The sequence below is a fragment of the Staurois parvus genome, unplaced genomic scaffold, assembly GCF_062004578.1.
Source record: "Staurois parvus isolate SC_StPar_1 unplaced genomic scaffold, SC_StPar_1.0 ptg000159l, whole genome shotgun sequence".
Taxonomy (NCBI): domain Eukaryota; kingdom Metazoa; phylum Chordata; class Amphibia; order Anura; family Ranidae; genus Staurois; species Staurois parvus.
Genome location: NW_028317955.1, coordinates 568,974 through 584,368, shown reverse-complemented (window position 1 = coordinate 584,368; position 15,395 = coordinate 568,974). Strand labels below are relative to the sequence as shown.

The following is a 15,395-nucleotide window of genomic DNA, read 5'->3' as shown; positions in this document are numbered from 1 at the left end:
ATGTAAAGATGTGTTAAATATGTGAATATGGCAGTTTTCAAGTTGATAGTGATGTACACTAGAGTGATCTACGGGGTTCTTTGCTGCCTTCTCTATCGTCTATGGGGTATTTCCATTGTTTCAATGACCTCAGTCACTCTTTTGTGTGCTGACCCAAAAAGCAGTAGTTTATCTTTTTGTGTACCCCAGGAAAACCTACAAAAAAAATCTACCGACCTACATTTTGGCTCAGTGTTCTTAACCCCCTCAAAAGCCTATATTCTCCTTCAATGAGGAATAAAGAACCTTTTCTTTTAAAAAAAAAGTTCAGATGGGCAGCCATGGGAACATGGGGATAAATGTGAATATCTTCCCAATGGAAGGTGACTAAAACTGCATGCATAACGAGGAAAGTAGGAGCTGCTCTGTAGTCCTGACACACTTCCAGTTCTACAGTGACAACATTGTTTCTCCTTATACTTCAATAAGTAAATGTTGTCACCTTAGAACAGGAAGTATGATATAAGCAGGATCACTAGGTGAAAATAAAGAAAAAAAAACAGAAAAAAAGAAAACCAGAGCGACCGTCATATGTAATGCTACAGTATATTTCATTTTTGTTCTTGGGTTTAGGTACACTTTAAAACTGAATGGCAGCCATGAGAACATGGGGATAAATGTGAATATCTTCCCAATGGAAGGTGACTAAAACTGCATGCATAACGAGGAAAGTAGGAGATGCTCTGTAGTCCTGACACACTTCCTGTTCTACCGTGACAACATTGTTTCTCCTTATACTACAGTGAGTAAATGTTGTCACCTTAGAATAGGAAGTGTGTTACAAGCAGGATTGCTAGGTGAAAATAAAGAAAAAAAAACAGAAAAAAGAAAACCAGAGCAACCGTCAAATGTAATGCTACAGTATATTTCATTTTTGTTCTTGGGTTTAGGTACACTTTAAAATTGAAATATCAATGGGCACGGTGAAACTCTTTTCCATTTAAGACAGCAGAGATGATAAAGGGCAGAATAGCACAAGGGGTGTTTCTGAATTTCTCACAGTAATTTCATGCCTCTAATTACAGTTGTGTTCAAAATAATAGCAGTGTGTTGAAAAAAGTGAATAAAGCTCAAAATCCTTCTAATAGCTTTTATTTTCATCCACACAAATGCATTGGGAACACGACACATTCTATTCCAAATCAAAACATGAAGAAAAATACTGTATATCAAATTTGTGTTGTTCCTCTAAAAAAATGGAAGAAAAGTGAATATTAGACTGTTCAAAAAATCGCAGTGTTTGTATTCTTCTTTACAAACTCAAACATTCACTATATAAACTGAAAAATGTTTGAAGATTTTGCTTTCCTTTGAATCACTTAATGAATATTTGGTTGTAGTCGCACTGTTTCTGAGAACTGCTGTACATCTGTGTTGCATGGAGTCACCCAACTTCTGGCCCCTGTGATCAGGTGTTCCAGCCCAGGATGATTGGACTACATTCCACAGTTCTTCTCTATTTCTTGGTTTTGCCACAGAAACTGCATTTTTGATGTCACCCCACAAGTTTTCTATTGGATTAAGATCCAGGGATTGGGCTGGCCACTCCATAACGTCAATCTTGTTGGTCTGGAACCAAGATGTTGCACGTTTACTGGTGTGTTTGGGGTCGTTGTCTTGTTGGAACACCCATTTCAAGGGCATTTCCTCTTCAGCATAAGGCAGCATGACCTCTTCAAGTATTCTGATGTATTCAAACTGATCCATGATCCCTGGTATGCGATAAATAGGCCCAACACTGTAGTATGAGAAACATCCCCATATCATGATGCTTGCACCACCATGCTTCACTGTCTTCACAGTGTACTGTGGCTTGAATTCAGTGTTTGGGGGTCGTCTGACAAACTGTCTCCGGCCACTAGACCCAAAAAGAACAATCTTACTTTCATCAGTCCACAAAATGTTGCACCATTTCTCTTTAGGCCAGTCAATGTGCTCTTTGGCAAATTGTAACCTCTTCAGCACATGTCTTTTTTTCAACAGTGGGACTTTGCAGGGGCTTCTTGCAGATAGCTTGGCTTCACATAGGTGTCTTCTAATTGTAACAGTACTCACAGGGAACTTTACACCTTCTTTGATCTTCCTGGAGCTGATTGTTGGCTGAGTCCTTGCCATTTTGGCTATTCTTCTATCCATTCGAATGGAGGTTTTTCGCTTTCTTCCACGTCTTTCAGGTTTTGGTTGCCATTTTAAAGCATTTGCGATCATTTTAGCTGAGCAGCCTATCATTTTCTGCACTTCTTTATATGTTTTCCCCTCTCCAATCAACTTTTTAATCAAGGTACGCTGTTCTTCTGAACAATGTCTGGAACGACCCATTTCCTCAGAATTTCAGAGAGAAATGCACTGTAAACAGCATGTACAACATTTGCTGCCTTCCTTCCTTAAATAAGGGCAATAATTGCCACCTGTTTTTCAAAGAATGAATTACCTCACTAATAGAACTCCACACTGCTATTATTTTGAACATGCCCCTTTCAATGAGTGATTCAATGACACAGAATCAGCAGCATGCATGTCATGACTGTTGGGTCTGTTGGATTTCTATTACTCTACTACACCTGCTAGTAAATTATTTTCCATGTAGAAATATCATTTCTACCAAAAACAGTGATTGATCCGGTTAGTGATGTCTGACTGCTATTATTTTGAACACAACTGTATATAAAATGAGAAAATCTTATTCTACATCTGTGGCAAAAGAAAACCAGCTTGGCTTGGAGGTGATTAATAACAAAATTAAACAATCTATGGTGATATTATCCTTAGATTGTACGCCCCTTGAGGGTTAGGGACTGATGTGAATGTACAATATATATATGTAAAACGCCGTGTAAATTGATGGTGCTATATAAGTACCTGAAATAAATAAATAAAATAAATCATGGCACATCTCTTGATGTTTAATTCTTTTCTAGAGTACATTTTGTTTTATATATTGAACAAATACTAATCCTACATTAGTTTCCTTTTTAGAGCATTATTGGGAATACCCAATATCTTCTCACCTACATGGCGATATTGATGGATTCCCGGACTCACAGCTCACAGAGCTACAGAGCGTACAACAACCGCAACTGCAGCAATTGTACAGACACATGGAAATGGAACAAATGCACGTCCTGGAGCCTGGACTGACCACACCACATCCACACCTCCAACTCACACACCAGGTAACTGCTGCATAGGGCTCATTAAACAGAGCAGACGGCCATCATGATGTGCAAAGTTCATCACATTTTAAAGCCCAACTGAAATTTTAAAGTATAACTAAAGGCAAAACTTTTTTTCAGTTTTGGAAAGAGTGCAGAGGGATTAGAACACCTGTCAGGTTTGTATTGCTTTCTGTGCCCCCGTTAGGGAGTTTCCCCCTCTATTTCTTTTGTTTACCATTATCATTGAAGGTGAAAGTAAAAGAAAACCCCAAAATTTGGGTTGTCCCCAGAAAAGTAATAGAGGAACATTTTCCAATGGGGACACTAGTTCTGGTGACCTAGGGGTCTCAAAAGAATTCCCTTAACTTGCAGGGATTTTCCCTCACTGCCTGTTTTGGCTGTGGGACAGGAAGTGAAGGGAAACCTTCCCAATAGGACATTGAAAGCAAAAAATAAAGTGACGGGTTATAAACATCCTTTACTTTATTCAAAATGAAAAAAAAAGTTTTGTCTATAGTTCTACTTTCACAAATTAATGGGATTAATTTACTATATCAAGCCAGTTAAAGCCCAACTGAATCTTAAAGCGGAGTTCCACCTCAACAAAAAGAAAATAAAAGTCAGCAGCTACAAAAGCTGTAGCTGCTGACTCTTAAAATACAGCCACTTACCTGCCCCTCGGTCCAGTGGTGTCCTCTCTCCCTGGTGCCGGCATCTTCAGTGTGGGCACCCGGCTGTGACAGCTTGCGGCTTCACAGCCAGGTGCCCACTGCGCATGCGCGATAAGCGCTGCGCTTTGTGAATGGCCCCGTAGTCTTCTGGGACCTGTCGCATGTCCCAGAAGACTACGGGGGGGAGGAAAACTTCTGCTTCCAATCGCATAGGCGATCACAGCGGAGGTGGGAGTGAGCACCTGTCAAATTCGGGTACCCCCTCCCCCACGCCCCCCCAAAGGTGCCAATCCTTAATGGGGAGCGGGGGAACAGTCCTTAAAGCGGAACGTCCCCTTGTGGGTGGAGCTCCGCTTTAAGTTTAAATCAGCTACATTCCAGGTGCATCAATACAAAAGGTGTGTTAAATCTAAAGCTGGCCATCGAAATTTCGGTTGGTCCAACAGGAACTGTTTCATTGACTTTTGTTGAAGGGACACGTTCGAAAAATTTCCATCGACTAGCAGCTGCAGCCAATTAGATGCAGCTACTGATCAGTGTGTTTTGACAGCGGTGGGCACCACTGCCAGAATACAGTGTCCCGTCAGGGAACGAGTTGGGGAAGATTCCTCCACCCACACAGTCAAGATGGATGGAGCCCATGGACTGAGCAGAAAAAAAAACAACCGTGTATGGCCAATTAACAGTACATTTTCTTTAGAAAACTGCCACAGCTTAAGCAGAAAAGCTTGACCCCCCCCCCCCCGCATGCTGTGTGGAAGCAGCAGTCACTCTGCAGAGGTGTGATACACCTCCTACTCAGTCAGTACTAGAGCTCTCCAATCATTAGGTAGCACAATATTTGTTGGTTGACATGTCCCTTCATTCAAGAATTCGTATTTTATTTTCCTTGCATGTATTTGGGTTTTGTTTGCAAAGTGAATTTTGCCTTTCATCTCGTTCAATAAGTTTGCTCAGTTTAAAAAGTGGAAAATCAGTCTAAAAGTGAACATGCTTCAATCCTTTAGTAAATCAGGGTCATTGTTTGCTATCAGTTCATGGTGGCACTTGTGACCAACATCTGCTGTCTAAGACCATCTGAAAACCTGGTCTTTATACCGATGGCAATCAACAAATCTATCCTAAATATGCCTCCAAAATAATAATGTTTTTTTTTTCAGGTGTCTTATGTACCCCGTGTATGTGTGCAGTTCCAATCTGCTGCACCACCCAGCTCGGAAGATGATGACCATGAAAGACGAAGCCCCCCTCTGGAAGTGTCAGATGGAGAGATAGACCCCCGAGACACAAGTTATGGGACACTTCTAGGAGAGCCAGGTCTGAAATATACCCTGTGATAATAAAATATCAGTAACTGTTGCTAATAGAAATGAATAATTAGGACAGTGTTCTAGTTCAGAAAAAGAAATACATGGGCAGTTAGGATGTTGGTATAAGAGTTTATAGAGATGTACAGTGGAATTGATTAAGGTGATCCAAATGCTTTCTGGTGAAATCCTAATCTTCAGAAGAATTTAATGTGTATATAAAGCCAAAATCTTTTTCTATCATTTTTGAGATAGAATGTTTTTGGGTTAAAACCTTAATCATTTTAATAATTTAAATAATGTTAATAGTTTTTTTAGTTAGACTCTGTTAGATTTGTTTTGCCATCTGTGTTCCCACTGGGTAGATTTACCTTCACAATTGGTTTTAGTGGCCATCATCTCCAGTACAGAATGTGACAGGAAATCCAATATTTCTGAGCTGTCACAGGATTAGTAGGTGAGTAAAAATCTCCAATTGGGAAACCTGTTCTGGTGACAACTATCCAGGACGGGATATCCCCTGACTTTGCACAGATCTTATTTTATTTCCTGCTGTGTCTCTAGGACATGAAGTGAAGGGAAATACCCACCAGGACACAGCAGTAAAAAAAAATTCCTTACTCTATCCAAAACCAATAAAAATATTTCAGATTTGCATATTTTTAAAACATATAATGGGAAATTGGATAAACTATAAAACACAGTCAAGCATGCTGAATTCATAGTTCAGATTTCAATAAAGCCTATCTAAATCCCAAAACAAAAATATAACATATTGCAGCTTATTCATTCTTAGATGTAATGAATAGATTCATTTTTATCGTATTTTCTGGCATATAAGACAACTGTTTATACTTAAAAACATACCCCAAAAGTCGAGGGTCATCTTATATGCGGGGTAAACAATGTGAACCTTTTTTAAAAATATATTTTTTTTAAATATATTCTTCAGATTTTTTTTAACATATAAAAAAGTAATTTTAACATATTTTTACATATATTTGTAAACGCATTCCAATAATGTAGATATGTACTTTTAAAGACATACAGTATATTTGAAATGTATTTTTAAAAATATTTTTCATATATTTTGCAATAAAAACGCATTTCAACATGCAGTTTATATATATATATATATATATATATATATATATATATATATATATTTATTGATATATATTTTGAATTATATATTGAATACGGCAAAAATTGTAGCATTTGAAATATATGGCAATATATTTGGGAAGAATATTTTTAAAATATATTTCAAATATATTTTTCTTCCATATGGGTAATAAGTGGGAGGATCAGCTGACAAGTGTTTCAGGATTTGAAAATTGAACCTACCCTACTTCCTTCCTCTCAGGCTGTCGGTGCTGTATGTGTAGGCCAAACAATAATGCTGATCACTTTTGTTTTTACATGTCCTGCTCTTGGTGTCATTTCAGTTTTCTCTATCAGTTTTTAGGATATAACCTGTCAATGCAGGTAGCAGGTTTCTGAAATAATATTTACCATACATTGAAGGTGGAGATGCCCCAAAAAAGTGTTTGTTAATAGAGTAGAGCTAGCCCTCTGACGGGCCCATTAGTTTGTTCCAGGTTATATTCCCAATTTGTTGCAGAAGCAGCCAGGCACACAGCAGCACAGACAGTCTCATAGCTCAATGATCAGACTTAGGGTGTCTTTTTATGCTTTAATGCAAGTTGAATGTGGTTGGAGTGCAGGGAGCTGTGGGATTCTAAAGTGCAAAAATCAGAGAACACTCTTTGCTTTATCTACACTCCTTAAGATAGTCCCCTCTTAGCAGACTCTAGGAGGATAAGCAACTCTGGGGCTCCAGGGAAAAGGAAACGTCCCAAACCAGAGGCGCTGGAGCAAATACTCAAAGTGATAGCAGCAACGGACAGTCACTAGGATCCTATACTCAGGCCTGTACTCACAACATCCCGGATAATTGGATGTCTTCTCCTCCTGGACAAGAACCCTGTTGCTCCAGGGTATATATGCATTCCTCAGCTACCTAATGGGCATCTTCTCCTAAGGAATTGACTGAGACTACATAAATATTCAGGCTCGGAGTCTGCCTCTTCTAACACACTACATTCTAGAATCCACTAGAAGGCAGGGAAAAGCAGTTAGACCCTGAACAGCCAAAAATAATCCCACACCACTTCAATAATTACAGAGGAGCAAAAGAACTAAAATTATCTGAACCTTTTAAGCAACCTATTCTAGGAGGATGCTACATCAGCACAGCAATAAACTTTTTTGAAAGCAGCATTCAGATGATAGGAAATTTGAAACACTGCAGCATGTAAACACTCTAGAAGTTGTAGATATATACTAGAAGGCCAATTTGCAAAATCATGGACAATATATAGAGTTGTCTCCCCCTTGCGGCTATAACAACATTCATTATTCTTCAAAAGTTTCCACCAGATCGTGGAGTGCATCTGTTGGAACTTCTGCTCATTCAGCCAATTGACCATTTGTAAGGTTAGTTACTGATGTTACAATCACTATTCAAATTGATCCCAAAGGTGTTCGGTAGGGTTGAAGTCAGGCCACTTGAGTTTCCTCACACCAAAACTGACCAAACCATGTCTTTATGCAGCTGGTTTTGTACACAGAGGCACAGTCATGCTGAAACAGAGAGGTCCTTCACCAAACTATTGCCCCAAGGTTGGAAGCACACTGCTGTCCTCAATGTCTTTGGATGCTGTAGCATTAACTGGAGCCTTCAACAAAAACACATGAATGTAATCATTTAGAGCAGGGGCCTCCAAACTTCCTAAACAAGGAGCCAGTTTATTATCGTTCATTTTAGGGGATGTCCCAGTATCAGTGTGGGCAAAGTATGTCTCAGGCTTGGTGGTCAGTGAAAGTAAAATAATTTCATAGTGCCCGTGGCCAGTAGAAGGAGGAATAGTGTCCCATCATTGGTGTCAATGGGAGGAATAGTGTCCCATCGCTGGCATCAGTTGGAGGAATAGTGGCCCATCATTGATGTCAATGGCAGAAACTATGCCCCACAGTTGGTGTCAAAGGCTGAAATAGTGCTCCAAAGGCCAGGTAAGGGCTGGCAAAGGGTCGTATCTGTCCCGCGAGCCACAGTTTGGAGACCACTGATTTAGAGGGTTGTCCACTTTTGGCCATATAGTGTATATTTTTGCTAACTGATATACTGTATATCTCTACAGTGATCCAAGCATATTTCCTGAAATGTGACATACATTTTAATGTCATAGTTTGCATCTGATTTAAGAAATGTAGATATCTTTAAACCTTTTCTTGTTTGATTGCAGGCAGTAAGAAAAAGATCCGATTATACCAGTTCCTTTTAGAGCTGCTTCAGAGTGGAGACATGAAAGATAGCATCTGGTGGGTAGATAAAGACAAAGGGACATTCCAGTTCTCCTCCAAGCACAAAGAAGCCCTAGCCCACCGCTGGGGTATTCAGAAAGGCAACCGTAAAAAGATGACCTATCAGAAAATGGCTAGAGCCCTGCGCAACTACGGCAAGACTGGAGAAGTACGGAAAGTCAAGAAGAAGCTGACCTATCAGTTCAGTGGAGAGGTTCTGCATAAAATGTACAATTCAAGAAAGCACTTTCATCACTGAGCCCGTCCATACATCATCTTATTTGTACATCACCGGAGTGCCTTTTCTTACGATTCTGGTCCGAAAGACTCCAAAGCATTTATAGAAGAAGAGAAATATACTGTAAATATTAATATTATAGTAATTATTCTATATTTTGGAAGGCCTGTGGTTTAGTGGTATACTACCACTAGTTGAAATGGAGTATGGACAAGAGATCCAGCAGTATTTGAAAAAAAAAAAATTCAGCATTAATGTGGAAATAGACTGTGATTAACATTAACCTGAGAAAACCAGAGACTTCGATGTTTAACAACCTGACTGAGCATTTCCAGATAAGAAGTACACCACAGGGGCGGACTGAGCATTCGAGCACTCGGGCACTGCCCGAGGGCCAGGGGTCAGTAGGGGGCCCCATGAGATGCCCTTGGTAACTTTCATTGGCTTTTTCATAGGCTTTTTTGGGTGTGGTTGAGGACACAGGGGCCCCATGATCCCCTATTGCCCGGGGGCCCCATGAATTGTCAGTCCGCCCCTAGTACAACATATGATCATTTAGTGAACTGTTAGAGCCCTATAGAACTTTCAGCCTAAATAAGCTAAATATGGTCCAAATCTTCAGTCTTGCAGTTCATTTTCTGTAGAAAGCAGCCACATCCTGTATAGAAAAGCCTGTCCCCGCCAGGATGCTGCCAACAAGGTTTCTTAAAGTGGTTGTAAACTCTGTTTTTTAATTTTATCTACAGGTCAGCTTATCATAAAGCTTACCTGTAAGTAAAATGAATATGTCCTAAACGTGTACCCTTTAGGAGATATACTTTCTTCATTTAATCCGGCGCATGCGCTCTGAAGGAACGGCATACCCAGCAGTGACTTTCAGAAGGCCAGAGCTCGCGAACCCAGTAGGAAGATGGGCGAAGATGGAAGCCTCTACAGCGGTGACAGCTCGAGGGCTTGTTTGCGGTTTACTACCGCTTTAATCTCTGTGGGGAAGCAGTGGTCTCCCTGCTGAGGTCCAACACACACCTGTTGAAGTAGACCTATTATTCTGCATTCAGCAAAGTCCATACTCGTTGTTGATTGGAAACCTCTGCTTCCACAGAGAGAACAAGGGTCCTTTTCAGCAGCATGCTGGCAGGGGCCAGGCTTTCCACTGTGAGGCTGTGTCTACTAAAAAAACAAGCTGTAAGACTTGTACACCGTTGGTTTGATACACCTGGAATGTATATAGCTGATTTTTGCTTAATCCCTTGGTGCCGGCACCTCCCGGCCCTTTAAGGGTTTCAGAAGCCGGGAGGTGGGGCGGGGTTTAGAGTCATGTGATCGCCGTGACACGGCGTCACTTGATCGGGAAAGGTCCTGATCGAAAGAGGAGATTGGGAGCTTTCCATGAATACCGGACATGTGCCCAGGGCGCGCGCTCTCAGCACGTTTTTCTTTTAATAGAACACAAATGTGCGGCCGCACGGCGTCTAGGCCCAGACGCTGGGAGGTCACACATTTGCGTTCGCCCGGCGCCAAGAGGTTAAAGTTCAGTTGGGCTTTAATTCTATCCAGGAAATCGTTTCACTATGCTAAAGGCAAGAGGTCCTCCACAATCCTGGTTTTATGAAATTACTTTTTTCCACAACGAGTTGCTCACAAGGGTTGAGACTTTCGCCTTGTTCTATGTTGTTCTTAGACTTTTTAAAGGTGCCAAAACTATCACATTCTAATGTATATAATGTTACAACAGAACTCCAGACAAAGTTTAGAAGGGTTGAAGCCTTTGTTAGATTCTTATTGCTGTTTGTATCCCCTATAGACAGGATTACCCTCACTTCCTGTCAATTATGTCATCATGCCCTGACACTGGTTGCATGTTCTCCGCATCTCCTGCTGGGTGCCCCAGGTCTTTGGACCGGCAGTTGCTGCTCCTGTAATGCCTTTGTTGTATCACCACACCTCTCTGGTACACCTACTTTTGTTGTTGATTAGTTATCGCCTCCCAAGAGAGGTTTACTGTCTACCCAGGGGCGGACTGACCATTCGAGCACTTGGGCACTGCCCGAGGGCCCGGGGTCAGTAGGGGGCCCCATGAAATGCCCCTGGTACCTTTTTTATAGGCTTTTTTGAGTGTGGGCAAGGACACAGGGGCCCCATGATCCCCTATTGCCCGGGGGCCCCATGAGTTGTCAGTCCGCCCCTGTGTCTACCCGTCTTCTGATTGGCTAGAAATAGCTGTCAGTCAGATGTTGGGATGGGGGCAAGCTGACAGCTTACATTGGAGGTCAATCATGCAAAGAAGTGTAGGAAATTGTAAAGGCAGAGGTATGTATGTGTGTGTATTGGGGGGTTGCAGAGGGTAGCATTGTATAGCCTGATCTGTACTCTATATTAGAACATGTTTAACTTTGCTTACCTTTAATCTTTATTGTATATTACAAATTAACATGAACTGGTTTACTGATTTCAATTCATTATTATCCATCTAAAGGAGTGTTTGGTTGCCATGAGCTGTACAGTAAAACAGTGATTATATTTCCCAATTAGTTCTACCACACTATTCACACTGTCTTTAACCTCCCTAGCGGTCTGATTATGTCAGTATTTCTGTGCTCAAAGCGGTACATTTTTTTGCATGGAAATATGTCATTTTTTTATTGTAGGCCTGTAATTTTTAGGAATAACTCACTGAAATCTGTCCGAACAAGAGTCTAGTAAACATCCCGGGTATGATAAAACGTGAAACACAAAATCATAAATTATAATTTATTAAATAATCATAAATAATAATAATATAATAATAATACATTTAATTCAATAATATAATCAAACCCAAAACACTGAAATTTGAAATATAGCGCCAAGTTCGCACATCACCGAGCAAAGTCGCAAAATCGGTTTCAGTGTCTGATGACGAATTTCCCCACGAATCATTATCACTCAATTCTGCAAGTGGTTCTGATTTACTATCGCTGTTCTCTATCTGGTCTAAAACCGCTTTTGAACTAAAGGGACGCTTTTTGGACGCCATGGACATTTCTCAGTTTCCAAGCAGAAAGAACAGTAAAAATGCAGGCAGGGCGCCGGACAAAGCACTCGGGACAAAATGTATGTGAAATGGTTTGATACAGTAATGTTTTACTATGTGATTTTAGTGTATTTAGTGAATGTCACTTTTTGACATTTTTAAATTTCCCGCCACTCCGTCCCCCGTATGTCCTGACGTCGCAGGGAACGGAACCCGGAAGACAGATGCTGGCATCAGCCTTAGGAGATGAGGAGATGGCCGGGGACTCTGCAGGGGGGACATTGCGGGAGCGAAGGACAAGGTAAGTGCAGAAGAGGTCCCTTACCAACGCTGCATGGTATTCCCGAGTGTAGCTCAGGGTTAACATTAGACACTTAGACGGTATGGACGCTGTGGATTTTTACCTTAACTCGGCAGATGATATCCCTAAACCACAAAAAACATTCATTTTGGATTTGCTTAACTTCGCCATGACTCACAATCATTTTTGGTTTGGTGGCAAACACTATTTACAAATCATGGGCGTGGCGATGGGGGCAAAATTTGCCCCCAGTTTAGCCAATTTATTTATGGCGAAATGGGAAGAGGAGTTAATTTATTCCATGGAGTGGCCTCACCTCATTTTTTACCGTCGTTACATAGACGACATTTTTCTATTATGGAATGGAGATGAATTCTCCCTAAAAAAATTTTTTATTACATTAAATTCTAACAATCTTAATATTAAACTAACATTCCAATACGATTACAGGGAGATAAATTTTTTAGATCTGACCCTTTTTAACGATGGACAAAGAATCTTAACCAAGAGCTTCTTTAAAGCCACCGACAGGAACAGCTTTATACCAAAAGATAGCTGTCACCACCCGAGATGGCTGGATACCATCCCAAGGGGCCAGTTTCTGCAAATACGCAGAAACTGTGACAGTCTGGTAGATTATAATATCCAATCCCAGGTCCTTAAAAAGAGGTTTGTAGATAAAGGGTATAACCCAATACACCTAGAGGAAGATATAAAGGAGGTTGGTAACCTGAATAGAGACTTGCTTGTATCTACGGACACAAACCCAACCAGGAAAAGCATTGTTTGTCCATTTATCACTAGCTTTTCGATTCTATTTAAACAGATAGCGAAAACAATGAAGAAAAATTGGCCGATTTTGAAAAATGACCCTATCTTGGGGAAGGCTCTGCCGGATATCCCTGAAATTGTATACCGCAAGGCACCCCCTTTGAGAAATCTAGTGGCCCCTAATGTTGTGGACCCCCCAAAGGAGCTATCGTTCTTCTTTAACCGGAAAGGTTTCTATCCATGTAATCGATGCATGATTTGTACCATGAACGGCATACACAAGAAACCGGTGACAGCATTCCGGTCTAATCAGACGGGAAAATCCTATGATATATAATCAGTCATCACGTGCAATAGCACACACGTAGTATACTTGCTGGAATGTTCATGTGGCAAACAATACATAGGAAGAACGATCAGAAGATTAAAGGATAGATTACGAGAACACCTGTCAAATATCAAAAAAGGGTTCAGAGAACACTCATTATCTTTACACTTCAGAAAAAAACATGGTAGAAACCCACACTGTCTGAAGTTTATCGGTATAGACATGATTAAAAATCACTGGAGAGGCATATTTAAAAAGCGTGAAGTATCTAAACTAGAGACTAAATGGATTTTTTTATTGAGAAGGCCGCGCCTGAAGGCCTCAATATAGACCTTGATATCAACTGCTACATTGATACCAGTTGATTAAACCTTCCCTTATACCCACGAGTTGTGATAACCACAGGATGGCAGTAACCCTCCCTATGGGATACACTTTACTTGACCCCTCACAGAAGTCATAACGCTCTTATTTGTGAGTTATTTATCTCCTGGCTGGATTCTAGGTTCCCTATTTGTTTACCGGACTACATTCCGTTTCTGATATGATACGGTTTGTACATGGGTTGTATACATCTCTTTCACGCCTCTAGTCCATTTTATTCCCCACATTTATTTTAATATATATTAGAATTTTAGGGAGTATCCCTATCATCAGTATACACGAGTATACAACAACATCAGTTAATGAGATCTGTCCTTTATGCATTTTATAAGTATTTTTTATTGTCTGGATGTGGAATGCTACCAATCCTAATCAATTATGGGTCGACAGACACGACACATATGAATTTAATACCAAATATAGATATACTCACGTGTTCGACGATTGGGATGTTTTTTTAGATGTTTTAGCATTTTTTAACATGTTATGTCATGTATTTTGTTTTATGAAGATTTTTAGCTCTGCACGAGTCCATGTAAGCTGCCCTCAAGCATCTGTGAATTTTTCATTAATATGATGCTGACACTGTACTTGTATGCCTCATGCCCCTGGTTTTGAGCATTTTGTACCTGTCAACCTGGCTCAATCTCTGGATGTATAATTTACATCGCATTACAACCTGGTTATAGGGGTTTTGTTTTACGGTACCATTGTCTTTTCACACTGTACTTCAGAACAATGGCCGCCATTGATACTTACTGCGCATGCGCGGACCGCTCGTGACGAGCGCATTATTTAAATGTTCATTACTACAGGTGGGGGTGGTATACATCAGGTACCACCTTTGCAAACCACCAGGGCCTTGCAATATACTGTCATTTGGCCATATGTGATATCCAACACACTTGCTAGCCAGCTTACATGTTCTGGCATTTTTCCTATGTTTACACTGTGCTTCCTCGTGCTTCCTGTGCTCCAGTAAAATGGCCGCCGTCCGCGCACAACGCGCATGCGCGAACCGTTCGCGATGACGCGATACGGCGGAACAGCGCATGCGCGGCACACTGTATATAGGAATGGGCAGTATAGGAGGCATACTCCCTTTGAAAACGTGCAAGCGCACGAAACGCGTTAGGGAGTTGCCCCACGATTGCCTCATACTCTGTGACGTCACACCGCACGGCCCCTGTGGACGGCCGGCGGCCATTGCCTTCTTTTGATGATTCCTGGTATTCCCCATACACAGCTGCTTACTATATCATGTGAGTAGCATATCTACTGTTTTGTTCTTTTACTCTTGTGGCTAATAAAAGTACTACACTATTGGATCTTCTTGTCGCTCTGGCTCGTTTTTTGCGAGCCCCCCCCTATTTCAAGGTTTGTTTGGGGACCATCTGGTGGCCACACTGGGAACGATTAATCTCCCCCTGCTGGTGAGACGAGTGTACACCCCCTGACATCTGGTGATCCTGTGGTTAGGATATTCTGCACAGCGGACGCTAGCCTGATGACCCTCCCAGTGATCCAGCTTAAATAGACGGATGACCAGGAGTTGGTTAATACTCAAATGCGCATTTCTATTGCGCTTTCTGGTTAGTGCAATCTACACTCATTTCGGTGGGAGGAATATGGTCACGGAAGTCACCCATTTGTTCACCACTGAACTGTGCACCATAAGAACACTCTCATTGGAAATATTGGAGATATTTATGTCATTGCAATTTATGAACATTTTGATGGGCCATTATTTAGCAGCGGTCGCCTTATCACTCTTCTTACAATGTATTATTTTCTACATGTATGATTGATTTTCAACAGCGCT

At 41.0% G+C, this 15,395-nt stretch overlaps 1 protein-coding gene across 2 annotated transcripts in view; it reads left to right on the top strand.

Moving 5' to 3' along the window:
- SPI1 (Spi-1 proto-oncogene) overlaps positions 1–14,901 on the top strand; it is a 71,898-nt gene extending 56,997 nt beyond the window's left edge. The window contains exons 3-5 of one of the 2 annotated variants that reach the window (XM_089675794.1): positions 3,004–3,212; positions 5,026–5,182; positions 8,481–14,901. In XM_089675794.1, the coding sequence (XP_089531920.1) occupies positions 3,004–3,212; positions 5,026–5,182; positions 8,481–8,797 (683 nt within the window). In that variant the 3' untranslated portion in view covers positions 8,798–14,901. The remainder of the gene's footprint in view (positions 1–3,003; positions 3,213–5,025; positions 5,183–8,480) is intronic. The other variant, XM_089675795.1, reaches the window with a different exon arrangement.
- The last annotated feature ends 494 nt before the right edge of the window (positions 14,902–15,395 follow it).